The 27,874-nt window shown below is 38.8% G+C and overlaps 2 protein-coding genes across 2 annotated transcripts; one reads left to right on the plus strand and one right to left on the minus strand.

Annotated features, from left to right (window-relative positions):
- Positions 1-5,468: 5,468 nt before the first annotated feature.
- On the minus strand, positions 5,469-6,342 carry GFY (golgi associated olfactory signaling regulator). The gene is made up of 2 exons (XM_053451758.1): positions 6,176-6,342; positions 5,469-5,782 (listed from the first exon to the last, which is right to left on the minus strand). The coding sequence occupies exons 1-2, from the start codon at positions 6,288-6,290 to the stop codon at positions 5,571-5,573; spliced, it is 327 nt and encodes a 108-aa protein (XP_053307733.1). The 5' UTR covers positions 6,291-6,342; the 3' UTR covers positions 5,469-5,570.
- A 16,075-nt stretch (positions 6,343-22,417) lies between these two features.
- On the plus strand, positions 22,418-26,574 carry PTH2 (parathyroid hormone 2). Its single transcript, XM_053451514.1, has 3 exons — positions 22,418-22,483; positions 24,437-24,549; positions 26,046-26,574. Exons 1-3 carry the CDS (start codon positions 22,418-22,420, stop codon positions 26,473-26,475), a joined length of 609 nt encoding a protein of 202 aa, XP_053307489.1. The 3' UTR covers positions 26,476-26,574.
- The last annotated feature ends 1,300 nt before the right edge of the window (positions 26,575-27,874 follow it).

Genomic DNA, 27,874 nt, shown 5'->3' on the forward strand with positions numbered 1-27,874 from the left:
GCGGAGATGGGATAAGACAGGCAGATGTATATAATTGGGTTAGTTTTGGCATTAATCAGTTTTCAGAGCTGATTAGTAAAAAGCGGTTGAAGGGTCTTCCCAAAGAAGGGGCGTAGGGCATCACCCCACACAAATACATCACTAAATACAACACAAGACATAAAATATTTTTATGAAATAAATGTATATTAAAATTAAATCTTAAAACAGGTTAAAATCATTCTTAGATTCAGGCTACAAATAGTACATTGCAGGGTAGCAAATGTGAAAAGATGCATAAAAATATAGGTGGGATGGGAGTGAAGGAAGTGTAAATGAGGCATATGGTCTTGATAACAGATGATTAAGGATTCTCTGACAGTTGGGTGCGACGAGGTGAGGATAATGCAAGGGAAACCAATTCAAACCAATTAGACACATTAAAATAGAACAAAAAGGTGTTTTCGGATTTTTTTTTTATTTTTAAAAGAATTTCGAGCTGCTTAACAATAGCATTCAAAAGTAAAATTCCATTCTATGTGAAGTTTTTTTTAAAAGGGAAGCCATTTTAATTATTCACTGTTTTCATCTTTATTACTTAAATGTATTTTTTTTAAATGTCAAAATAGCCATCTTTATTGAAAAAAAACAACAATTTACAACAACTTTCTGGCAAAGTTCTAAACATGGAGAACGTACCATGTTAACTAATAGAATGTTTAAAAAACTAATGGGCAGCCGCACATATCCAACCGTTGACCATTATCAGGCGGCCACTCAGGGCCAAGTCATTGCCATTCCAGCCCTGCTGACTACATTATGTTTTATTCATTATATTTTGCTCCTTTCATTCTCACTAAAACCACCCAAACTATATTTCTCTGTATTGTGGTCCGCTCCAAAGCCAGTGGTGGCCTAGTGCACCGAAGACTTATAACGTACATAGAACATCATGTAGATTCAATAGTTTACTGTAACTACTCTCCGACATCACATTTTCATACCTTCCCAGATTAGGCTACCGTGAGTTCTCCCTCCTCTCGGGTAGTGGCTTCGTGGGAGGCAGGACTACGTAGCCCTATAGGTGAGGCTTACCATGTGTGAGATAGACCAGCCAGCCATGTGGCATAGGAGGGGATTGGGCAAAGAGTGGACATGACTAAACTCTTCTCCCCAACCTGGAGAAAGAAGAAGGAGACCCGGAGACTCTCGGTTAAATCAGGACACTTCCCTGGTATGTCAACTTTATGAGCTTATTCTGAGAGTGATGTCATAAAACAAAAATCACTAAAATCACTATAAAGCACTAAAATTCAATCCTAGTAGTGCTGGTAATTTGTGTTTGTTTGGTTGCTTTCCATCTCTTGTCGACATAACGAATCCCTGTTTTTAACCTTTACAAAAATATTACTGAGCCCCAGATAAAAACATGGAATTCGACGGCAACTCCAAAAACAAAAAATCAATTCCATTTTTATTTGAACAATGTGTCTACTGTTTGATGAAGATCTTTTTTTACTCTATTAGAGGCCGTGTTGAGATACCTCCTGAATTCTACAACATTTATCGGTGCAGAAGAACAAATTCCGAACTCCTATGTCAGAGCGGATAAATGTAAAAAAAAGAGTAAAATGAAGAAGAAAAACATCCATTATATATAAATATGTCTTGATTTTCCCCATCTGTTCTTTTGTTTTTCCTAACGTACCGATATCTTCAACCATTTGTTCGACTTCTCTGTTGTGTTTATTTACGTTATCCATATGTATGTTTTCAGGAGCATTCGTTAAGCCAAGGAAATCGGGTTTTGTCAACATTGTTCTAGATCATTGTCTTAGCAAGTTACTTAACCCCTTCCATGCCAAAAGTGTGATCAGTGCATTAAAGTATTATAAAGTACAATTCCTTATCTTCAGGATGCTGGTCCACCTACTTTACTAAAGAAGAATAATTGTTGAGTCATGTCATTTATTTTCCTTTGTGTAATTTTCTTTACAAAGTACTTAATTGTGGGGCAAATATTCGCTGCGGAGATCTACCGAGATATGTCACAGTCAACAAAGCTATGTATTATTGGTTAAATTAAGCAATATGAATGTATTTGTGAATACCACGTGAGCAGAAAAGTTAACTTCCTGTTTACAAGATCGGCAAGATTGTTTGTCCCCATTAAGGTTTCTCTGCCCTGGTGTTATGTTGCTGGTTGTTGATGGGTTCCGGTGGGAAAGAAGAAAGGAGAGAACTTCAACACATGAAATTGATAATATAGGCAAATGTCTAGATGAGACAAGTTGACCTAGAAAGGTTCACAAGCCGATGAACTAGTTTTGTATGTCCCGGCACTTTAAGGCCAGAGGCTGGATACCCGCAATTATACTTGCGTAGCATGCGGCTAGCTGTCTCTAGCCTGCGACCAGGCATTTTAGCATGGGATCTGCCATAGAAGCAGGAGCAAAGGTAAGTGACCCGCACCATCTAGTCAGATGGCCAGTTGGGGTCGGTCAACTAACAAAATGGAGGCAAAAGTGAAGGAAGGAGTTGGGATTTGGCAAAGTAGGTGGAGGACATGGATATGGCTAAAATGTTTCTATGTATAGTTCAAGGTATGGCATCCATATAAACGTGGCACCTTGGACGTGTATCTAAAGTGCTTTAAGGGAAACGTGTGGCTTTCTATCTACAGCTGGACCGTTACAGGCGCACATTACATCTCGCTCAAACTTCCCAATTAGAGAGTGAGAAATATGGGGGGGGGAAAAGTCAATAAAATATCCTACCGGGAGAGAAGTGGAAAAGAAATAATAATAAAATGCTTAAGGGTTCAATTTTCACTTACAGAATGAAACAAAGAACTCTACCCATGGATATCTCCGAGGCAGCGGTTATAAATGACCTTGAAATGTTTTCTTGTTTTATCTGCGGTCATTGTTTTCAATGTAGATTTATTTATAATACACAATGTAAAAGCATAAAAATACTAAATTTTAAAAGTATGGGGTGTTTGGCGGGACATCCCAAAAATCAAAACTGTCATACGAAAAAATACAAGACAGCTGAAACCCATTATTATTATTATATTATTAATATTACTATTATTATTACTATTATTATTACTGTTATTATTATTTTTATTATTTGACATCACATTTGCCTCCATTCAAGGCACAGCCATGGTATTTCAACTAAAAATAATTTTGGTTTTCCACAAGACTTCCAAGCAGGAAGTTTCTGGTACACACTTCCTGTCTACGGCCATTGTTTTAGTAGGCCGCAAAAAAAAAAAAAACGTACGTTGTGATAAAGAACCGATAATACAAAAAATCAAAAAGCCTTTATAGGAACACCCTATTAATGCCAAGAAAACAGTATAATAACAGGTAGTAAGTACAGTGATCTACAGACATTTTGGTTGCGGTACAGTAGGTATGAATACATTAGGAAAGGAAGCCCAAAGAGCTTACAGTCTAAGATGTTCAGAGATAATGCCTGTAGGACCTTAAAAGCGGAATGATGATATAGCGCAAAACGTCAATCTTAGTCTAGTAAGTGGCTTCACACTCCTCGTTGCCAACTTCTGAAAAAATGATTATCGTTATCGTTTTTATTCTTTGATAGGGTTATGATGCCACCTAGTGTTGGGTTATAGTATTGCTAAAAGTATTTATCACACGGCACAGAACTGATAACAAGTCCAACAACCACTAATAAATAGAGGCGATGGCTCATGTTGTTCTAAGTTGCTTTACACGTTGCCAATATTGCATATTTTTCTACTTAAATAAGATTTATAACTTCCAGCGTATGCAAAGTTGCTCATTTGTAGAGGATACCTGATACAATCCAACCCAGGGCAAACAAGTACTTTAATGGGCCAAATCGGGATTATATTAATAATTTTTTATCCCATTTTATCAATTTGCCAGGCTTTTTACACTATGCAATGTATAGATCCTGTATAGACGTTCACAGCAGGGGTTTTATATACTCTGTATAGAGTAAATCAGTAGTCATAGATGGTGTTACAAGATAAATAAAAAACAAAGTGAATTAGGATGATGGGACAAACATCTCGGTTAATCCTGTCGTAGAGAAATGAGACGATAGAATGTTGGTGTGATTAAAGATCTAGTACTAGTCATTAAAATAAGTTTGAAATGATGAATTAAACAATTTGAGTTTAAAATGTAGAAGACTTTATTGAAATGTATCCAATATTTGGGGCAAATATCACAAAATATAAGGTATTTTAATTTACAGACCATGGCAAACTGAAATTGCGCAATATTCTAACTGGAGAGCCATTGATAAAGTCACATTTCATATCAATAATCTTTACTATAAAGAACTCTTACTTTCTAATTACAATAATTCAATAAATTGTTCTTGTTTAGCTGGTGTCTTCTTTATTTGCGTTTTTAGTTCATTGTTGAGGCGCTTTGTTGACTTGCTGTAGACAACTTTTAAATAACCCCCAATGTCTTTTTAATTGTGAAGTTGTGCGATTGTACCGTATTTGCTCGATTATAAGACGAGGTTTTTTTCAGAGCAAATGCTCTGAAAAATACCCCTCGTCTTATAATCGAGGTCGTCTACTAATCAGACCTCAAAATGTCCGGTGGGGCCATGCTACTTACCGGGCTTTGGTCGCGAGCAGCAGGAGAACAAGAAGCTAGCAGCGTGTCACAAAACTCTGCCTCCCCCCTCCTTCCTCTGGGGGCGGGGCCAGAGAAGTTGCACGCACAGCGGGCCCCTGCAGAAGTCTTGAGTGAGAGATCAGCAGTTCAGGTAAGGGGGTGGGGGGCTGGGGGGTTTGAGCGTGTGTGTGTATATGTGATTAATGGAATGAATGAGTATTTAAATGTTTGTGAATGAGTGTGTGTTAGTATGGATGTGTAAGGGTGGTGGTGGTAGCATGGCATAGGGAGGCTGTACTCACACTCCTATCATCCTAGGTTCCAGCATGTACTGGCTGCCTTGGCTTGATAGGGGTGTGATTGCTGTTAGCAGTTATATATATATCTCCAGAAATGCCTTTTAACCCCCTATATGCCACTCTGCCCCATGATATGCCTTTTAACCCCCTATATGCCACTCTGGCATATAGGGGATTAAAAGGCATATCATGGGGCAGAGTGGCAAATAGGGGGTATAAGGCATTTCTGGGGGCAGAGTGGCAACCCTGGGGGCAGATGTGCATAACTGGGGGGGCAGGTTGGCAAATAAAAGGAAATAAAAAAATATATATTTTTCTCAATCATAGCTTTTATTAAATATGAAAATATTGTTTACATGAATTAATATTTACTAGTAAAACTTTTTTTCCTATAGGGTAGTCTTATATTCAGGCTTTTTGTTTTTTTCCTAAATTAATATTTAGATTTTGGGGGGTCGTCTTATAATCAGGGTCGTCTTATAATCGAGCAAATACGGTATATTACGTAAATAGCTAAATATGTAATATTTCTTGTTATACGTAACTGCCTTATATGTTAATAAAATGTAAGCAAAGTAACTATTGTTTGAAGCGTCATCATAGAAATAGAATGTGGTCGACGAGTGTCGGAGGTCTCCTAAACCTGGGAAGCAGACTCCTATGTGGTATTATTAAGAGTGTCCATCTGGATGGCCTGCTTCTGATGTTCATCGGAAGGTTTGTCTTTGGGCGGTTCGGCTTCAAACTCATTTTCATAGTTAATATTAATAATGCTCCGAGGTTTATGCTGTGGAGTTGGGGTGGGGGTTATTTCCGTGTCTCTGAAGGCGAAGAAATCAAAGTGATCTACGGGGGTGTCCAGATGAAGCACTGTTCATTTTAGAACAAAAAAAATGTAAGTTACGGGGTAGCAATCACAAATAAAAACATGGAAAGTGCCAAAATCTACAAAAATTTGATAAAGTATGGCCTGCCCTGCATTCTGAATTAAGCATAATCATGATCTATACACTGTTGACCGGTTGTAGATGATTAACGGGAGACAGTGTATTAATGTACTCCTTGCTCCTAGAAGACCTAGACATGTACCTAATTGTGTCTCAATATACGTTTAGTCTGTGAACGCACAAATAGAGTATATGTAAGCAGGGCTTGTGTTTATTGATAAATGCTCAAAACCAAGAAGAGTTTGTGGATAATAGGCCTACGATAAACCTATAAACAAGAGCCTGTGAACATAGAGCTTGGCAACAAATAAGATACCTGGGTCTTCAAAGCCTTCTCCATAGAGTCTGTGGTGCGAGAACATGTCCTCTTTATGTTGCCGGTTATAAATGCAGTAGACCAGAATCAAGAGACACCCAAGCACTCCGGCCATGGCAAGGAACAGCACAAGCAGCCTGTGTGACGCAGAACTTATATGGTTCACGGAATCTAGTAAATAGAGCAAAACATGCGTATGAGAATACACTGAACACCATAAAACATGTGACTTCTACCCAATAATTCTTTTTAATTAGACGGTCCACTAAATTTGAAAATTGTCCAAGAGCCCTGGGCATTGCTCCAGATTTCATACTCTGCTCCAAGAACCGTTCCACCCAGGAGTCCACTGCTTCATGTAATAGTCAATCAGAGATTTCATTCAAACTCTGAAATTGTGGGTCATGACCTGTTGATAAACTATTGACTTTACGATTATATTTTGGCCTAGCCCCTTTTATGTTGCCCCTGCCATACACACCCCTGTATTCCGAAAGGTGGGGATTCCAGACAGTGGTTACTGGTCTTCACCCCAAAAAGGGGATGAAGCACACAGCAGCAAGGTCTCTCTAATGCCTAGGTTCCTACCATTTGACTTTGTCGGGCATTCAGTGGGCCCTAATTTTTATCAGGAACCAGTAAAGCACATTACTGGCACCCAGAATAGATAGGTATAGTGCCTATACTCTCCGAATGCATACTCCTCCACCGCTGGGGTCCGGAACTGATACTTGTCTGACCCAATGGCCAGCTAGTCTGCTAAGAATAATGTGCTTTTTGCTATTTCTTTACACATTATTGTGGGTTTCTGGGCTGTAGAACCTTCTGATATCCTCATACCCAGCAAACATTCTGAGCTCCTACAGAAGGGGGCATCGGGGGAGGAAAGAGAGACGGAGGGATTTTGGTCCAAAGGAGGAACTTGTTCTACCAAAAGGGAGACCTACTGTACAACAATGCACAATATACCTAATCCCCCATCCCCCGCTTGTCCAGCTTTGATACCCTGCTCAGAAACCCAACATATAGATTTCTCCAGTATAAAATTATGAATAGTAATCTATAAATCACGGCTCTCCGGTTACCTATTATAAAAAAGCCCCCTAGGTAACTATGTCCCAGCTGGTGGCTTTTAATGATATACAATTAAGTAGTATGCTTTCCAGATGCTGGTTGCACATTTAGGAATCAATAGCTGGAGACATATATATATATATATATATATATATATATATATATATATATATATATATACAAAAAATTACAAATTAATTCTACACCAAAAGGGCAATAATCAGGAATATAACAAATACGAGTTAGTTTCATTTTCCAAATGCTTTTATCGTTCGACACATTGCCTCGGGAGTCAAAAAAAACCCCCCACTAAACCAATCTGCTTTTCTGGAAAATAATTGCAAGCGCTGGACAGAATGTTCTTACATTGTTTAGATTTGATGAATTTTTTTTTTTTAAATATTTTTTATTTTTTTGTGCAGATGTTTAAATTAGTTGCCGAAAACGTTACTGTAATTGGACCTTCTGGGTAACGTGGAGAAGGCAGCTAGTTATTAGTAATAGGACTGATGACGGTGAAATCTGGTCAGAGGGGTTACTATTCTTATCATCAAGCTTGTTAAGCTTATGGCGGTATGTATATAGTGTCGCAGGGTAGACGTGAACTGCGCTTAAAATCTACGGCACGTGACATCACGAATATTCTCGATAATGAACCGTTACCATAATAAATGATGCGCCATCCTGGAAAGAATATATAATGGAAAAAAATGCATATAGAAATATAAAGGCATAAAAAATGCTTGGGTCACATTAAGAATACATATTTTTTTGGGCTGTAAAGCTTCAAATTTAATTTTTTTTGCAATTTTTATACATTTTATTTGAACTCAGGGCCATCCTTAGGCAAAGGCCCCCACTTAGAAGGCCAAGTAACATTCATATACTGCACATTTTGGAGCAATCAGCAATAGAATTGCATTGGTTTCTATTGTGATATGGGTGGTAGATAAGTGGAAGAGCCTCCCTGGAAAAGTGGTAGAGGCTAATACACGCAAGGGATTGGCATATGGCTCCTGAATCGAAGATAAGACTAAAGAGCCATTAAGGTTTGAGTCTTGATCTCAGGAAAAACGGGCAGACTAGATGGACCAAATGGGTCTGAGCTGCCATCTAATTCCATGTTTCTTCTTCTTGACCAACATTCTATACCTCGAGGACTCCTGTTTTACATTCATAAATAAGAAGCAGTTCTGCTTGCTCAGAAAAATGCTATTCCTGTGGAAAAAGGTGAATAAAGCTGAAAAAAAAAGATACGTCATGTTACCTTTTTGCTCATCCTTCTCCCCAAATATCTTGTAATGAACAATCCCTTGAGTAGAGTTGTCCTCCCACCGGCCGGATTTGCTGCACGTTGAATTGCTTGTCCCAATGTCTGTCATGTTGTCCGTTGACGTCCAGGAAGATTCTGATGATAAGTCTTGAGGGCCAACGTTTTCCATCGAGACATCCACTCCATAGCTGTTGTTGGCACTCAATCCTCCTGTGACGTTAGCCCCATCGCTACTTAGATAAGGATCTGACTTATGACCACTTATTGATAATAAATCTGGTCTCCTGGTCGATGTGACATTCTGAGTTTCACTAACAACCAGATGACTTAATCGATTTGGAGTATTTTGGGATGTCTGACCAGCCGTTGAGTTCTTAAGGTCAATGGGTTCATCATAAGAAGAATTAGTGCCTCCGCCATCTCTGGAGGTATCAATATCAAAGTTGTTGGAAAATGTTGAAGGCTCTGCTTGGCCACACAGCAGCCATATTAACCACATGCTGCACGTCAGCACAAGCTCCATTTTGTTACTCTCTTACCTGTAAAAAAAATATACAGAGATTGGTTAATTCACAGTGAAGACGGCCTCCAGAAATCAGCCATGTTGGATTGCCAACCCAAAGGTCTCGCTTTGCGGTCTAGTACTCCTAGAAGATATCCTATATGTTTGCCACTACGGGCAGCCATTTTAACTCCTTGTTCACATAATTATTACTTTCCATTAAGTTTTTTTTCTCCTCTTTTGTTAAGTTCACATGATGCATGACATCACAAGAACAGAGCTATCTCTCATGGCAACCAGCAAAACAAAGTGGACTTCACTGTATTGAATCCTTTTCATAAGGCTATTATTTATATATTTATCTATCAGCATATAAGATTGGCATAGCCTAATTGTATTAAGCATAACTGCCAACAGTCCTGGTTTTCATGCGACAGCACCTGTACCAGAGCTTCCCTTTTCTCGGGGTCATGGCTACAATCACGGGGCAGGACTGGTCCTGGGAAATGGGCGGAGAGTAGGCAGGAAGTAGACAGAAAAGGTGGGGGGGTGGAAGGAGCTTGACCAATTGCTGCTTCCCTGCTTAGTGATTGGCGGTACTAACACCGAACCCTGTCAAACTCCCCGGTATGCAAATTACAGAAAGCTCCCCGTTTTGCATATGTATACCAGACGGGTCCTGTAAAATAGCGAGGCTTGCTATGGCTGTACAGCCCCGTAACCTCGGCTGAGAATAATAATAATAATATAACATCACCCGACTATTAAATCAGTTGTTAGAGACCTCGGCTGATGTTGCGCTGAGAAGAATGAAATGGGATTTCCAGCGGCAGATTTAACTCCCCTGACAGATTGCGTGTTATTTGTTTAATCCAAACAGTTTAGAAAACCAGCCATTGTGTAGATCAACAAATACAAGCTTTAGCTCCAAGCTATGAATCAAACGCATTTAATAAGCGGGGATGATTACCGCCACGGGAATTCTTTTAAGCCTTAGAATTTTGGAATTTCCCGGTTAATTTGTGGATAAAAAGAATGCTTTTTAGAGATGTTTTATTGCAAATAATTCAGTAAACTATACATACACATAAACTATACATAAATGGCTCACAAAGTCACGTAAAAAGTATCGGTAAAGTTTGCCCCCAAACAACACCTCTAACTAGAACCCCAGATGCAAAAATGCCCCTCTTTGACCATTCAGCCACCGGCATTGATGGAAGAGAATACTGAATTATGATTCCAGGCACTTTCCAGGGTTTCACATAAGACAGGCTTAGACTGGCCATCTGACACACAAGCCAAATGCCCGGTGGGCCTACCTGGGAACATACAGGCTGCGGCTACCCGGAGTCTTCTCAGAATGCAGATTGGCGGTTCCGGTGATGACGGCCCCACTGAAAGCCAGATGGAAGGGAAGTGGTCGGGGAGTGGGCCTTGCCATAGCACCCGCGACCCAGTGGGTTGCTGACCGGTAGCTCCCCATAATTACCCTAACTGCTGCTCCAGTCCTGCAGCGTGTATCGGCCAGCAGGATATCCACGGCCTAATGCTATGAATGTATAAAAACACGCTTATCCAACCAGTGGCCACCCATATGCCATTGAGCAGCCAAGAAGGCCAAAGACCTGTCACGGCCACTTTTCATCCCAGTTCTTCCCTCAAATAAGGTACCCCTGTGATTTAACAACAACTGACAAAAGAGACAGATTTGTCCTGAGAATGCAAAGCGTCATGCTTACTATAAGTTAACCTAAGTTAGACCCCCCCATCCCATTGCCATGGGGCTCTAGAGAGTAGCCAAGGCTGCCTAATGGGTGATCCTTCCGAATAAGAAAAGTGAAGATGTGGGATTGATTATAATTACAGGACCTTAAGTACAGAGTGTTTCTTTTCTTCTTATCACACAGCTAAAGCTATATATACCAGCGCACTAGCTGGACAACTTGAACCCTCGTTCCTCGGCACTCTAATGGTTTGAAAAAGGGCTAATCGGGTAATTATTACAAAGCTGAACACAAGAGACTCTAGTTGGGGTATGAAGATCAAACGTAACATCATTTCCGATTTTGAAAGAAAGGAACATATTAATTTATTAAAATAACCATTAAAGAAGAAAAAACAAATAATCTCCAATATAACATCTAAGACTATAAATAAGGAACTGCATCAAAGGAATAATATAACATAACAACCCGTACGGCTGTCTTTTAATTCTTCGCTCACTGTTGGTACACACGGTCATAAAGGTAATCTCATATAAAAGAAGGAAGAAAGATCACTTACCCAATGGCACTGACAATCTTATTACTATAATGAAGGGTTCCGCACCTTAGTTCTCGCTTAATTACTTTATGTCTGAACTCGGAGAACCAAAAAAGAATATAGAGGCGAGAAGCCACCTGTCATGGTTACCGTGCGTTCTGGAGTTAATGTCCCTGGAGAAACACAATGTAATCGCACAATACGGGGTTGGTTGTCGGTTACATTTAAAGCCAGGAAGAGGGAATTTGGTGCTACCGCTGTTGCTGGATCACAAAAGCTATCAATCTCAGCCCTGGGGTATCGAGTCGCGGTAGAAGGTCGGAAGATTACCCTATCCAGAATTTGTTGTTCGTTTATGAATTGTGTAACTCAGAGGGGGTATCCCTGGTGGCCGTGTTTCCAGGGCAATGCACAAACTGCTTAGGTGATACACAGGAGGGATACGATCTGCCGGAAACAAATACTTTATTCTGCGTAATTTGAGGATTGAGTATGGTGGCCTGATATAGGAAGCTACCGCGGCGCCGCAAAAAAGACTGTGAAGCAACATATCTTGTCCAGTGGGGCAGCATCCGGTTCTAAAGCCTCAGGCTGTCATTTAATGTATTTTTGTGGTTTGAATGGAATGCTGGTAATGAGTTTCTTTAACAAAGTGGCAGCATCACCCAGATCAAACTAAACCTCATGCCTAGGAACAGCGCAGGCTGGAATACATCCCCTCTGGGGGGGGGCTTTGTGAAGGGGTGGGGCTATCCACAAAAAGTCTTTAGTGGGCAGGGAGTAGGCCTGGCCAAAACACCGCCTCCCTGCCCGAGAAAAAAAAAACATAGGCCCAGAGACCCGAGGAAGCAGGGCTTCACCCGGAGACTCCGTTTAAGACACGCCCACTTCCCACCCTATTCTCCTCCCACAAAGATTTACACTATCTGGGACTAGCCCCACCCCCACACAGCTAATTCCTCATACATACACAGCTTGCCCTGCCCATCACTGAGCCACTCCCAGAAAGGGGAGGGCTCTAGTAGCCAGATTGACGCTGTAAGATGCCGAGGCGTGTAGGTACAGCTCAGACTTTTCCTGTCCCCTCGCTAGTGGTGGGTTAATGGTGTTGGGTTATGTTTGGGTGTGTTTTTTTCTTTGCCTTGTCTCTCTCATTTGTATTGTCACAGCTGCAATGTTTCCACCTCTGGCCAGATCCTGGTACTTGCCAAAATGGGCTTGGGGAGGCATCTCCTGAAGATGGTTGCTGGCATTGAATGGACTGCGATGGAGTAACTGTGTAGCAGGCCATAAGGTTCGGTAGTTGGTGGGTCTTAAGTTATGCTATGCTCCGCTGCTCATGGCGGGGTTATGAATAAAGCATTGGCCAAAAGCCCTACCCACGTTGATTTCTTTATTTGCCTTTGTAAGTTTGGGTGGGGTATCACGAGGCTACAGCCCTAAGCAGCCATGACAGTGGGTTATTGAGCCTCTAGGTCAGCCTTTGATCTCCAGATGATGAGAGAGAATTTCTTCACTCCGTTTTCTACCCCTACTCACCTCTAAAAAAAACATGGCCCCACCATGGGAAGAATAAAATGTAGGATCTGGTACGTTAACAGCTCCTAGCCACCTTTATGTCCCTCAATTGATAGAAAACATGTAGCTAATGCATTTGGGAGAGGTATTCATGCTTATTATACAAAAAGGGTAGCTATTTTACAATTTATTTTAATTCAATTACTATCACAAGAAGAAAATAAGGATCAGTCACTATGAATAATGTATTTTCAATTATTTCTCTAGTACAAGTATTGGAGATGTAATGTCCAGACAAGAAGATCCTGTAGTTTTTAACATCAGATGTAAAGGAGGCTGAATTAATGTTGACGAGCTCCGAAAGTCAACGCAAGTCCAGCGAGGAGAACGAACATGGAAATGCTGAGAAGAACAGTGATTACCACCATCCCACCAGAGCGTCCCTGCAGCGAGGAGGACATTTCATTGGGGCTCAGGGGCACATCTGAAATAAAAGAAACAGAACCAGTTTGAGAATCATAGTATATTGAGATTATATAGAAATCTGCCATGCGCCCTCATTCTTTTAAGATTAGTATTTAGAGTGTAAACCCTACAGAATTGTGACCCTTACCATGCATACGTCAGTGACAGACCATAGGACAGAGCAGCCCCTCCAAAGACTTTGAAAGAGTGGAGATATGCGTCTCTTCCAGAACTCATTATGTTCCGCCTGGAGACTCATTGGGTCTTTGACCGTTCTCTAGCTGGCGTCTTATACTTACCACGCGATTTCATGCATACCTCCTCGAGTCGGCCTTAATAAGGTATGAGCAGCAAAGTGCCTAGGAATAGCATCATACTTTACAAGTGTCCATATTCAGGTGTCCTTTTTCCTTCCCTAGAGGTTGTCTTCTCTAAGAGCTCATAATATTTTCTCGTAGATCGCTATGTCTGGTGATTTAATTTCCAAAGAACGAATGTCCTTTTTGCCCAGTGATTTAGCCCGGACAGCGTAAGAGGTGGACAGAAGAAACAGATGTAGTTCCTTCATATGCAACAGTCTCTTTACGAAGCCCCCTTGATGTATACGTGTCTTAACATGGTTTAGTTCCAAAGTACTGTACTCTACACCTGAAGTATCCCAGTAGGAACATTGTGTCAATGTTCTATCGAGGCCCACACTGGCCGGTGGCTTGATATTCCCGGCCACATGTTCCGAGAAGTGCCAGAGCCACCTAGCCACCCACAGTCCAGCCCTGGTTTCATTGTAATGCTTGAAATATCTTTAATAGAAGAAAATAGAAATTTTGTGTTAAAAATGCTCTTTTCAATCAAAATACTCACCGGAGGTTTGGAAAAATTCTGACCAGTTAGTGTAAGCGAGTTGCGTGTTTGCAGCATTGTGTAACATGTAACGGAACCTACAAAACAGAAAAAAAATTGGTATTTTAATATTATTTTCATTGTTCAGACTTCAGAACGTTGAGTATTACAGTCAGTCTGTAATTATGTTTCCTGATCTATAATAAAGCAGAACGTATAGGTCAAAAGATCGGTATGAAGCAATCAATGTAGAGGCTGTTAACAATGAAACCCCAACAGTTATTTACGCCAATTAGACATTTTTTTTTTTCTGGATTTATTGAATTTTTCCAAGAGTAGTGCAAAACAAACTGAAAAAAGGTTTTAAAAAGTTATAATACACATGTCGATACTAAAACAAACGCAGGGAAGGTGACATCAATTAGTCAGATTGGGTAAATAAAATAAAAATGTACTTTGGAAGAAAGTTTTAGAGCTGGCCTGTAACAGATTGTTGAAACAATATAGGTTCTACGGGCCCTTCTGGCCATCAACCGGTGACCTGTCTTGTTCCAGATCTGGAATCAGGATTCTAGCACCTACACAAGAACAGGTTTCTATCTTTGTCTACCCAAGTAACACAAAAACATCTGATTTTCTAAGAAACGGCTGCCATCTTTTTAACTTGTTGCCCTCTGGGAACTTTATTCCCAGAGCAGAGGAGAAGCGTGTGGTCATGTCCATAAAGAAGTCCAAATCTCACCCATCATAACACCCATTGATTGGTCCGTTGGGAGGTAATCCTGTCCCTAGGCAAGGCTAGCGCCACTGCCTTAACCCAGGCACACTCACCATCCTGTATCCTACAAGCAGAAGGAACGGGGTGCTCAAGGGGCCACCATTGAGAAGTTCCAAAAATGCCTTTGATGTATAGGACAAGAATTTAAGAGAGGAACGTACACAGCTGCAACTCTTCAGTGTTAGATTCTAGAACAACGCACACCATTTTTACTTAACATTTATGACAATAGTACTTCTTCATGAGAGGACGATCAAAACGATGGAGGAAATATAAAGACTGGACCGTAGAGAATAGTACCTGTAAGATTTTCTTGGCATAATCCTTTGGATGCTTGTGCCATTAAGATTTTCAATGTTTGGGCCAACGACATACCCAAATTCATCTGTATCGTGTGATTCTTTGAACATGGGGCTGCAGTGCGGGATTTTATACAGTTTTGGGAGAACGAATGTGGTGTTGTCATCTATTTAATCGAAATAAGTTGGTAATTAGTTTGGAACCGGTGCTTTCTGAATATAAATACACAATCACATTGCCAGTGTCCCACAATATCGAGCACAGAACAGGATCCTGGGCACGGAGGGGTAACTTTTAGCAGTCTAGCTACAGTCCAGCGTCATTTCCCTACCAGATGTTTCTAATCAATGCATCCAGCCAACAGGGCAGGATAAGAGTTCATACCCACCAATGGCCACCCAAGTCTATGACCTTCTACTTTCAGATCATGACCGGGTATCCTAGTTGGCATGAATACTCATGGCCAACCACAAATAATACCTGCATCGTGTAACCAGGGGATACCGTCAAGGTCTATATATTTTTGGTTTAAACAATTATAATGTAATATCTAGATCTTTACCACTCATCTGCACTTGCACGGATACAGATGAGGTTTTTCGAGTCGCCACGGACGTGTCAAGGGCGCTGACCATCCATTCTTCGTACAGGCAATAAGCAGGACGCAGCCACAACAACGTAGATAACCTCTGATCTTCTGAATACAGGGACACTTTATAATCTGAAGAGAAATTAACCGTTTTTTTTAAAATAAACAATGGAATGCAGCAGGATTGGCTAAAGGAAAACAGACTTCTTGCTCGACGTTTTCCATAAATTGTTTAAATCAATCCCTAGCGATCTTGGAGCCAAAGACTACGGACCGGACGGGGCATGGAAGTACTATAGAGAACAGTTTGACCCCATGCATCCCAACTGGGCTTATTCCTAAAAACACTCCTGGGAAGATGTCCTGCATAAACATACCTAACCTACACGTTAACCCTTCACTGACGGCAAAAGGAATTTATTTACAAAAAAAAAAAGCTTGCAAAAGAGTCGTGTTTTTAACTCTCCCTTCGCTATTCAGTATGCAGGGCCAACATCAGCATGCTTTTCCAACAAGAACGGCTAAGACGAGGCTTTGAAGAAGGCTCACTGATTTAGCTATACATTATACAGGGCTGCCATTTATACACCTGCTGATTTTTACTAAAACCATTTATTCTGAATATAAATTGCTACTTCTGAACCCTTCTTTGAAATAAAATACAATTATGTTATATATTTTGGATCATATTAATCCACTTTTCAGAAATGTATACAAACTTATATCAGCTGTAAACCACGCAAAAGAAAATATAAAATTTAGGCAAAATTAGATAGTGTCCGCATTACTGGAATTTCCAATAAAATCCAGAACACGATTCTAAAAATGTGCCAAATCTGCATTCAATTGAGAAAAAAAAATATTTAGATTGAAAACAGAACTTTGTATCGATGTAACGTGGGATTTGTTAAATTACTAAATTACTCATTTTAAATGGACTCAGCTGTAAAATCCTAAAGACCAGATCCACCAAAGTATACTATTTCTATTTTAGTCCAAAATATTATTACTATTATTTGATTACCTCAGCATTAACCCTTTCCCTGACAATATGAAAATAGCAGTCTGATAAAGTTTTTAAATAAATAAAAATAAAAGCAAATAAATTCAGTTTCGAACCAACATTTACAAGTGATACAAGTTTGCTAAACAAATATTTGATTATATATAAATGCATTTAAAATCTACTTACTAGGTATAAGCACCGGGACGCAGTTAAAAACACGAAAGCTAAACATGACGTACATATAACCGATCCAGACAAGCCGGCGACACATTTCTACAGAGTAATAGGGGAATTCTGCACCCAGGTCGAAACGCAGTCTTTATAATGGATTTAAATACCCTTTAAACAAGTCAGGAGATGGGAGGGAAAAAGAAAGAAAAAATACCCCTCCCATCCCATTCAGTGTAAATGCCTCCATATGAACACCAAACCAGGTGGATTGTATCATGGCGGCATCTCATGATCCTTTTTTTTGCTCCTAGTTGAGTATTTGGAGTCCCTTCATCTCTACTTGCGCACAGGTGGATCAAAATGGTTTAGGGATTCACCCTGGGGTGTTTTAGCCATGACTGCACCCACTTGGGGAAAGAAAGGGTTAATTCTGCAAAGTTGTCTCAAGTAGGTATTCTGACAAAAAAAAACACTTTCTTGATCTGCGAAGCTCCTGTAGAATCCCAGACATTAAGAAGACTTTAGGAGATTTTATGTTATTTTACCACCTACAGGGGCAAAAAGACGTTTTAAAACGGGATAACTAAAACGTGATATAAATAGTTAAACCAGGATGATTACGCTGTTGTCTTAGTGAGTTTGTAAAGTACATGGTACCCTGCAGAATGTTAAAAGTCCCTTTTGTAAGGGACTTTCACCCCCATTCTTAATATATTTGACTGCCGTAGGGTATTTTAACCACTTTATACAAGAAGGATTTGGGGAAGCTGAAGGGTTAAATTCCCCTTTAAATAAAAGGATCAGATTTTTTGTATGCAATTACGTAGTAAGTGCGTGCTTTGGTGCAAATCATTTTTTTGTCGTGCTCTGCCCGTGTCATTTGATCGGGAGAGTTACCAACTTTGCTTAAATGTGGAGTTTTTCCTTAAATTCTCTATTTTTAACCCCTTAATGACATAGCCCGTACATGTACGGGCTCAAAATGCATTGTTTTCAATGGGTTTAGGGACCGACCATTGTTCTTAAGGGGTTAAAATATAAATTTATGGGCGATCGTTAAAAAAAAAAAACACTATTATTAAACATAACAAGTTTTATACACTACAGGGAGAGTGTGCAGGAGAATTGTGCTTTTAACTCCCTCTTTTCACTATTCATTACGAAAGGCTTAGCGATAGCCTAAGTTTCTGCAGTGCGAAGAGCTCATGTGGCCCTTTATAATGCATAATTCAAGAGGTGAGGAGCCGCTGGAAAAATCTCAATGATTAAGTATGCATTATACAGGGCCAGCCCAGCTCTTCCTGCAGCAGTAGCTCAGTTCGATAAGCCCTTCATAATGTATAGTGAAGAAACCACAGCTCTCCCACCAACCCTCCCTTAAGTGAATAGACCCAAAAGGAGTTGGAGGGTTGAGGTTATGGCTCTCTTAATTCACCAATACCCCTTCACCAAGAAGGGCCGAGCCGAGTCTTCACATTAACCCTTCGCTGATCACAAACTGGGTTTATTCGCTAAAGGGAGAGTTTGCACGAGAGTTGTGGCTTTAACCGTCATTTATCGTGAATCCCTTTATGTACGTTTAATCTATATATTCAATATGGCCGCCATGTTGTTAGTAATGTTCTCTCATATTCCTTTTACATGTCTGTCTCCGGTTAAAGGGAAGATATGGTCACCCGAGTGTGGCGCTGAGAAGAGTATGCGCGGCCGATTCCGTCATTTATCGATTTGTGTCTTTTGACCCGAAGGTCCTAGTTGTAGGTTGGCGGTGTTATTTGGGTGCCACCCTCAACATATCAACCACCTGCTAATTGTTTCATAGCCAGAATAAGTTTCTATTTTCTGCCATTAGTCAACTGGTTTCCAGAAGGGGTCAAGGCTCAATTATTCTGCTGTTTTCATCATTCTGACAAGACCCGATATTATTAACTTTATCCGTATCGTTATTTATCGTAGCCGCTTATAGCAGCCACCTTCTTCCAGAATTGTAATCGTTTTGATTTACGGAATCGCTTACATAACAGTCATTAACGGCGCTAACGAGGCATTATGTAAGATTCCGTTAAGTCATTGACCAAGAACCCGGACGTATATACTATATTTGATGGACTGAAAATGTAATGTATACAATTAGTAAAGCGTAATCAGATCTAATCTTTTTTTGTCTAAAAAAAGCAAATTTTTATCTTTATCGGTATTACTGATGTTATTTGTTCTAAAGTTTGAAAGTTGCTTTTGAAATATAATTCACCATTTTTTGGGGTGACATGTACAGTGCTGCCCCCTGCAGTATGCGGAATGTATTTCAGGAGGGTTGTAGTTTTAACGTCCACATTTGCTATAAATTATAAAGGGTCAATGCAGGCAAGCTTCTCCAGCAAAATGTTGAGCCGGCCCTGTATAATGCATTAATAAAAGGGTGACTGACATTATATGGGGCCAGCCAAGAGCTTGCTGCAGCAGACACTCACTGAGGTATGGGCCTTCGTAATGAATAGTGAAATCAAGGAACTGAAAGATAACTCTCCTTCAAACTCCCCTGACAACTCTCCCTTTAGAGAATAGACCCTTGTATATAACATAGCGTGTACTGATCATGCCTTTTGTGTGGGAATGACAGAGGCTGCCGGATTATATTTTGAGTGGGGAGTAGAGGGGCTGCCAGATAGTGTTTTGTCTGAGAGGAGAAGGGTTACCAAATAGTGTTTTGTGTGGGAGGAGTGGGGCTGTCGGATAGTGTTTTCTGTGGAGAGGAGAGAGGCTGCCAGATAGTGTTTTGTCTGAGAGGAGAGGGACTACCAGATAGTGCTTCGTGTTGGGAGGAATGGGCTGCTGGATAGTGCGTTGTGTTGGAAGGAATGGGCTGCCGGATAGTGCGTTGTGTTGGGAGGAATGGGCTGTTGGATAGTGTGTTGTGTGGCGAGGAGAGGGGCTGCCCATGGTGTTTTGTGTGGGGGAGGCGAGAGGCTACTGGTTAGTGTTTCATGTGTGGAGGAGAGGGCCTGGGGGATAATGTTTTTTTGTGCGCAGTGGAGGTAAGGTGTTGCCAGATGGTGCTGTGTGTAGTGGCCAGGATGAGGAACTGTCTAGTCTATGAGAGGCTGTGGCATAGAGTTGTGTGCTTGGGCGCAGGGAAAGAAAGAGAGGGAGAGTCAGATAAGAAAATAAGAGGGAAAGAAGAAGAGAGGTAGAGAGAGGAGAACGAGATGAAGAAAAATGTACATGATTTTAATGCAGAATTCATTGTATTTGTTCTTTGTGCATGCATCAAAATTGTTTTATAGCTTCTATAAAGACACTTGAGTACATATCTTTATTTATATTATATATTATGATTTGGATTGTAAAGCCTAGTGACTAGTTTTGCAAGATCTAATAATCTAAACTGAAACTGACCTCTGACTGATCTGTTTGGTACAGAGTAGAACATCAGCAACTCAGTGTCAGTAAGGGGCAAGGTTCATGAAAGCTCCTCCTGATTAGTCTATTTTAAAACAGCCATACAAATCTATAAATAGCAAGTGATGGAGATGGTATCTATAAAAAAAGAGCTATGTTTAAGACATATAACCGTTCTTGATATCTTCAAACAAAAGCAGCATTCATGTTTTTAACCCTTTCAGTCATAACTCCTACAATATTGTTGGTATACATATAGGCTTATGTAAATGCAAAGAACAATTATTGGGGTTTTTTTTGTTTTTTTTTTCAGAATAAAAACCAAATATTAAGGTCCTATTGAGCCAATTGGACATTATATATGAGCTACATTTAAATATATGTGTTTCCGATGTAATGGTATGACTCACATGGCACGTCGACAGCTCAAGTGTAGATAATATCAGTCAACATCAGTCAAGACATGTAGATTCTGATAACTGTAGCTATTAACCTATTCTAATTGGCTAAATAGAAATATTGACATCCGTATGTAAAACGTACAAGAAGAGTTTTTATAAAAGGTTTATTCACAAGACGACCTTGACTAATGCCAAGGTTCCTTCCATTTGGGATGTCCTTTTGTTGGCCAAGAAAGATGGGGACCTCTATAGTGATTTGAGCTCCAAACCTTCATGGATGATATCTCCCAACATGGCTCACTCCACTTAAATATACTTAGCATTTATAATTTGGGAAAGACGTTGCTTGCCCAAGAGGTTTGCAATCAGACATGGAGATTATTGATTGAGTTGCTTGCCAGAAAAGACTAATAAACTGGAGATCTGATGTAAAATAGAACTATTTGTATTGCATTTAAAGATATTATTGTACACTATGGTCACAGTTTAGACCAGTTAAGTCATTTTCAACAGTGGTCCCATCGAGACCCATCGAGCTTTTTTTTTTTGTTTTTGGTGACCCATAGGTCAAGGCAACAAAAACCAATGACCTGTTACATAGTAATGATTACGAGCAATGGAAAATAATACAAATATTTCTGGTTTGATGGTTCCTTATATCATAAATTCTTTTTATTATTTGGGGTCTACAGCTATTTGTTCATAAAAAAAGGTTGATTCTGCTGTTGTTGATGTCTTCTCGCTTAAGTCCTCAAATATGCCCATATCACCGAATAACAATATGTCTGAGCTCGTGTTAAGCTTTGATAAGAGAAGACCAAAATCTGGTTATGGTTATTAAAAACGTCAAACTCTGTGCACGGTAAACAAAACTTCATTATCTTTAAACTTTGATTCACTAATGACAGGAAAACTCGAAATAGAGGATAACATTTTTTATTTTTTTGATTTCTTATTTTAACGCCATCTATTTCTTGTGCCGCGACGAGGCCGGTGACTCACTCTAGGTCTTCGAGCGGCAAATCCTTAATAAGCAGTCGACAGTTGTCTCTGTAAACAATTAGCCCATCCACCGGTGCATTTTTAACAAGGTCACCCTTAACCCCACTGCTAGAGGTCGGAGGGCCTCCTGGACATTTTTGATTTTGATAATGAAAATGAAATAATACAAAAAAAAAAAAAAAAAAAAAAACAGGAAGCGTAAAAAAAAAAAAAAAAAAATCAAGAAAGGGTGAATAAAGCAAGAATTTTTCGCTGCCGACTTTGAATTATAACTAATATTATTGGCTCCTCTTGTGTACGTCCTGACACCGGTCTCGCTCCCTTGGCATTGAGAAGAACGCTTGCCTAATTTTTGCATGTCATTATTCAATTCATTAAAGTGCTTTAGTCTAGACCTTATGGAGAGGACGCAGTCTCTTGAGAAATAAATGGCAAATAAAAAAAAAAAGAGACTTCTGCTATTGCCTTTTCATCTCCCCCCCCTACATGTCTCAACAGCGTAGCCGAAGTTGATAGAAGTTAAAAAGATATCGAAGAGACCCAGGGACGCTCCACGATCAGAGGTGACCGAGTCAATTTGGTACCTCTGAGCTCGAAAACGTTGCGTCATTTCTGAAACGTGTTTGTATATAAATAGAGGATGCGAAGAACCGAGACTGATGAAAAATTCCTGGCACCCCTACCTGGCATCTGAAAGCAGAAGATCAGGAGAAATATACATTCAGGTAACTGTTACGCAATGATTTCATTTCTACGAACTTTCATTTATTTTACCCGATTCCATCCCATCTCGTGATTCTTTCTGTACTCACCAATGTTAAACAAAGTTTTACGAATTACAACCTGCCTCCTCCAACATTCCAATGACATGAATTTAAGTGACTAGTCTGGAAAGCTTTATTGACTATGTGGGTTTCAAAATGTATTATTATTCTTTTATTTTTTATTATTTTTATTATTTTTTTATTATTATTTTGTATTATTTATTTTTATTTTATTATTTAATATTACAGTATGTTAAGAACAATATATTTTGCACATGGTTAATTAATATTAGCCATTTTGTAATCTGATAGTCCTTTTGTCTTATTGGATTGGCCTCTCTTAAGCATAATTTGCATTTATTTAATGTTTTGTTTTTTGTTGCAATTAGCAAATTCCAAGATAGGTTGATAATGGTTGGATAATGTGTGAAAACTAAAGAGGGTAAAATTATTGTATTAATATTAATAAAATGCATTAAATAGTGTCTCCAAACTAAAAAAAAATGATTTTTCAATTAAAATTCTCCGTCACATTCTACAGTTTTACAATGATTAATTTCAAATAAAATGATGTGAATAATTTAAAATAAAACACAGTAATATTTGTTATTATTTTAACATATATGACACTTTGTGTGAAATGCTATTGAATGTTACCAAAATTTGCAAAAACAAAAAACTGTTTAATATTACTAACAATTTTATAGTGTCAGAGAAGGGAAAAAACCCCCCAAAGTTCTGCAGGTACCATTTAATCCATGCTTAAAATGTAATTAAATATTACAAAATAATATGTAATTTAATTATTTTGTTCTTTTATTGACTAAATCGTCACCTAAAAAAGCCCCTTTGTACCTTTTAATTATATTATACTCTTTGTAAGGTTAATATGTTTAACTGATTAAAGACTGTGACAAATTAACATTCTATCCTATTGGCATACATCATGTTAATAACTGGAAAATGTGTTACTAGGTATGGGATATTTGATGATCCGACCAAAATGTGCAGTAATGCTAATTAAAATGAAATACAAAAGTAAACTATAAAATATAGAATGTAATAAATATCTCGACCAAAACTACATGAATATTAACTCGCATTAATTCTATCTCTGCAATTTGTTTGTTTTGTTAAAATCACTACCATTGTAAAAATATCGGAATAAAATATTGTGCCTTTACAATGTTATTTGGTAAGTATTATTATTACTATATTAATATTTAATCTAATATATTTTTATTATATTAAATATAACTTATTCAATTAAATAACTGAATATATAATGTAATATTTTCCACAAGATTTTTTACTGAATGTATTTTCTAAATGTATTTTCTATGTATAAAAAAAATCAATATAATTAATTGGGACAATTTTGGTTTTTCAATTAGAGGTATTTATAAGTATACAACAATCATCTGAAAATGTATACATTACTGAAAATATTGTTTGTAGTTTTATATAGGTAATAATGTATAAGTGATATTTATATTATATTATTTTAATATTTCATCTTTAAGCGTGATATGTGATAAATATGTGAAAGTCTCCATTATACACCCAGAAACTTGAAATCTTAATCTTAAAAAATAAGCAGATGTCATAGAAACGTAGAACTTGATGGTCGAGCAGACCCATCTACCCTGTCCATTTGTCCTGCTGTTAAGACCCAAACGTTAATCGGTCGCCGGTCTCGTCTTGGATTCAGGAACCGTATGTCTATCCTGTGTATGTTTAAATTCCCTTACTGAGTTAACATCTACCACTTCAACTGGGAGGCTGTTCCACCTATTACTACCCTCTCAGTAATGTAAAACTTCTTAGCAATTACATTATATCGATCCTTTTTTAGAACGCTATGTAACCATTTGTTGATCACTGTTATTCTCTTTTGATTTTTCTGTAACCCAGGGCATGGAAAGAAGAGCTGCTAGTAGGACCTTCCTTCCAATCACAGCCCTCTTGGGGTACTGTATTGTGCTGTCTTCCGCCGCCATCATTCCTTCCGTCCGAAATTCCAACAGGTGAGTATTCCACCCCAACGTCACTGTATTGTCCTCTATACCCTAAAACGGGATCAAGTGAATGACGGTAATATTGTCCACCATTGGGTGAGGAGCATAGGAACCCAACTATCTCCTAGATGCTCTACACTCTATACCATCTTTTGGCCTAGGCCAAAATACTTCACCGGGTATTCGGTGACCCTACAGGATCTTTTCTTCTTAACTTTCTTTAGGGTTCCCTTTTCTTCTCTGGCCAAAATACATATATTTTGACATTTAAGTATTTTAATTGACTATTTTCTAATTCCCAATCTGTAGCATCTTGTTAATTTAGTATATTTAAAAACTACGAGCTAAAACACTTTTTTTTTAATCCCCCCCCACACCCCATTTATATATGAAGAACTGGGGTATTTCAACCCTAAATAATGCTGTGCGATATAACATTCAGCCAACTTCAGTCTATTGTTTAAATTATCTTTGACAAATTCAACTTCTCAGGTTAAGTGAAGTAACAGTGTTTAAGTGAAAAATAATATATATATATATATTTTTTAACATACCAGTCTATCAGGAAAAAAATATATTTTTTTATTTATAAAAATAAACTTTTTATTTTATATATGATTTTAACTTAGAAAAATCATGACACATAAGGCTAATTACAGCTGTCTACGTGCGCAGCTTTCACCGACGAAACACAGATTAATATCTCCATTGCTAACTTTCTAAGTAACCATGTCTTTTTAAAAATATATATATATTTCCCATTAAAATACCCTAAATAAACTATTCTTTTATTGCAATGTTAAACGGGGCTCTAGAATCCTTTATAATAGCATAGTAGTAATTCTAAACATACTATCAAATTTCCTTCCAAGCTTCTCCTATAAGAAGGTCTGAGCTGGCCCTGTGTAATGTATGTCCTATAATAAAATGTATTTTGCTGAATTTGACTTTTTTTCAGTCAAAGTTGATACTGGTTAGTAGCCCTACATAGAAGAAGATGTAAAGGAACTTAAAGCTTTGAGGACCTCAAAGGTTTCTTCTCAACGCCTGAGGACGAGACCTCTGAAGGCCCGCAATCTTATGTAACTTTATATAGTTCAATATGATTTTCAAGAACTCTCCCTGAATTATACATTCATACAGGGCCAGCAGAAGCCCACCGGGTTTAGCCCTTCACAATGCATATCGGAATTGACAACTGCAGCTCTCCTGCAAACTGCGCTGTCAACGTCCACTTTAGTGAATAGACCTCTCTGTGTTATATTAACCATAGGGTAGTTTTTATTATTAATATAAACGTATAATGAATTAAGTTGGCCCCCGATACACGCAGCCAATCACGTAGAGTAGGCCTGTTAAATGCTTGGGAATATGCCAGTAACGATATAACGTAAGCGTGAATATGGCGTAGGGATATGGGGGTTTTACGTATTTTATTAAACAGACCCCGATGTATCTTTCTGTCTTTGTAATGCGTGTTTTCATTCTCCATTATCCGGTAACAGACTCTGGAAAATAGACTTGTCTGAACAGCCTCTCGGTAATAAGCAGCTGGGCCCCTTCCAGCCGAGGTCCTGGAAGCACCAGCTTCCTTCCATAATGTTACACGACTGGAGTCTCAAAATGCTGTCATCCGACCTGCTGCCCAGTGAATCAGCCGAGGACAGAAGAAGAAAGCTGACCCTGTCGCCCGCCACGAGACAGATTCTGCTTGGGTCGGATGATGTCACCCGAAAAGTGCTCCCAGAAAACCCCGAAATGCCGGACCAAAGATGGATGCCAATGTGGCCTCCCAACGAAGAGTTGGAAAAGAGAAACATCGTGGTAGCCGATGACGCCGCCTTCCGGGAGCGAAGCAAAATGCTCACTGCTATGGAGAGACAAAAATGGCTGAACTCATACATGCAGAAGCTTCTGGTGGTGAACTCCACCTAATGGGACCCCATTACCGTGCTTCGTGCTATGTGTTTTTATCCTTCTATATTATCTCATCTACTCCCTTTCAATAAAAACTGCATTATTTTCTTCTTTTAATCCTTGCGTGGAAATAGTAAAAGCCTTCTGAATCCTGGCATGACACCATAAATATGTTATCATATAAAATTAGTCCTTGTACCTAGCCTAAATTTTTCTGTGTGGGGTAGAAATTTTCCAGGAGACATCAAGGCTAGCTTTAGATACTCTTGATGTGACTTAGACATCCTATCTTTACAGAGATCATATGTGGTTACTAATCACAGCCAAAATATGAATTTAGCCTTAACAATCTCTGAACAATTTTCATGAATAGAGAAATCATCAGTTCACACTATTGATTGTACCACATTGGATGTAATGGGCTTCTGCTGTGGCAGTGACCGGCACTAACGTAAAAGTTTGCCTTGGGTAGAAATAATAGACATAGTGCACAGTGTGAGTCTGAGTTTGGTGCGTGATCTTCATTTTTAGCAAAAGCCTCGATTTTTATACGGGTCGTTGAATTCAAAAAGTGAATTTCATTTTTATATAGTTTTGTTATTAAAATGACACCGTGGCAGTACGTCAAATTTTATCTGATAACCGGATATAGACAAAGTATCTTAACTTGTGATTTAACTTTATTGAAAAGCAAAAGTTTCTATAATTTCCAAAACATCCTTTAAAAAGAGAATATTATTCCAAGAAAACAATTTCTATGTACTATGTAAAAAAATACATAAACATAGCTATTTTGTGAACAATGAAACCGTCAAAAAAAGTAACAATTTTATGAAATCTAACATTTTTATTGATACAAAAACATTTTTACGATCATTTAGGATAACCAAAAATAATAATAATGTCCCTACGAAGTGTTGATGGTGTGTTGGTATGTAATAATGCAATTTGTATACTCAAGCTGTAATACAGCAAGTGTCCACTAGAAGTCACTATTGCACAAGATACTTTTGGACATAAAATCCACAATGCATGGTGTATACTGATCATAAATAATGGGTTAATACAATAAACTTGGCCCAGCATTGTTAGTTGCCAGTGCACGTATTGTCTTACAGCAGACCCAGGTATAGCATTGTACCATGTTAGCCATAGTGAGTAGACAGCAAATTTGGTCATAATAATAATAAATAAAAGCTAGCAAGCTTTTGAGACAATTGCACTCAGGCATATCATCTAAAGAAGAGGCCTAGATAGTCTCAGAGGCTTGCAATCTATTGTGATCCATTATAATTCACTTTTGTTACGTTTTCTTTTTGTAATTGTGGGAAAAGAACAAGTGTAATTTTATGAATGTAGTTCCACAAGAAGCGTTGACAGGTACGCGTCCCATTTAATTTGGTTCCTCCGGTACCAT

This window comes from Spea bombifrons, chromosome 12, assembly GCF_027358695.1.
Source record: "Spea bombifrons isolate aSpeBom1 chromosome 12, aSpeBom1.2.pri, whole genome shotgun sequence".
NCBI lineage: Eukaryota > Metazoa > Chordata > Amphibia > Anura > Pelobatidae > Spea > Spea bombifrons.

Bases quoted from the DNA above. Each gene is read 5' to 3' on its own strand.
- GFY (XM_053451758.1), bottom strand. From the start codon at position 6,290: ATGGCCGGAGTGCTTGGGTGTCTCTTGATTCTGGTCTACTGCATTTAT. The intron at 5,783-6,175 runs GTATCTTATTTG...TAAAATGAACAG, and splicing joins AGAAGGCTTTGAAGACCCAG to TGCTTCATCTGGACACCCCC.
- PTH2 (XM_053451514.1), top strand. From the start codon at position 22,418: ATGAAAAATTCCTGGCACCCCTACCTGGCATCTGAAAGCAGAAGATCA. The intron at 22,484-24,436 runs GTAACTGTTACG...TCTGTAACCCAG, and splicing joins CAGGAGAAATATACATTCAG to GGCATGGAAAGAAGAGCTGC. The intron at 24,550-26,045 runs GTGAGTATTCCA...ATCCGGTAACAG, and splicing joins TCCGTCCGAAATTCCAACAG to ACTCTGGAAAATAGACTTGT.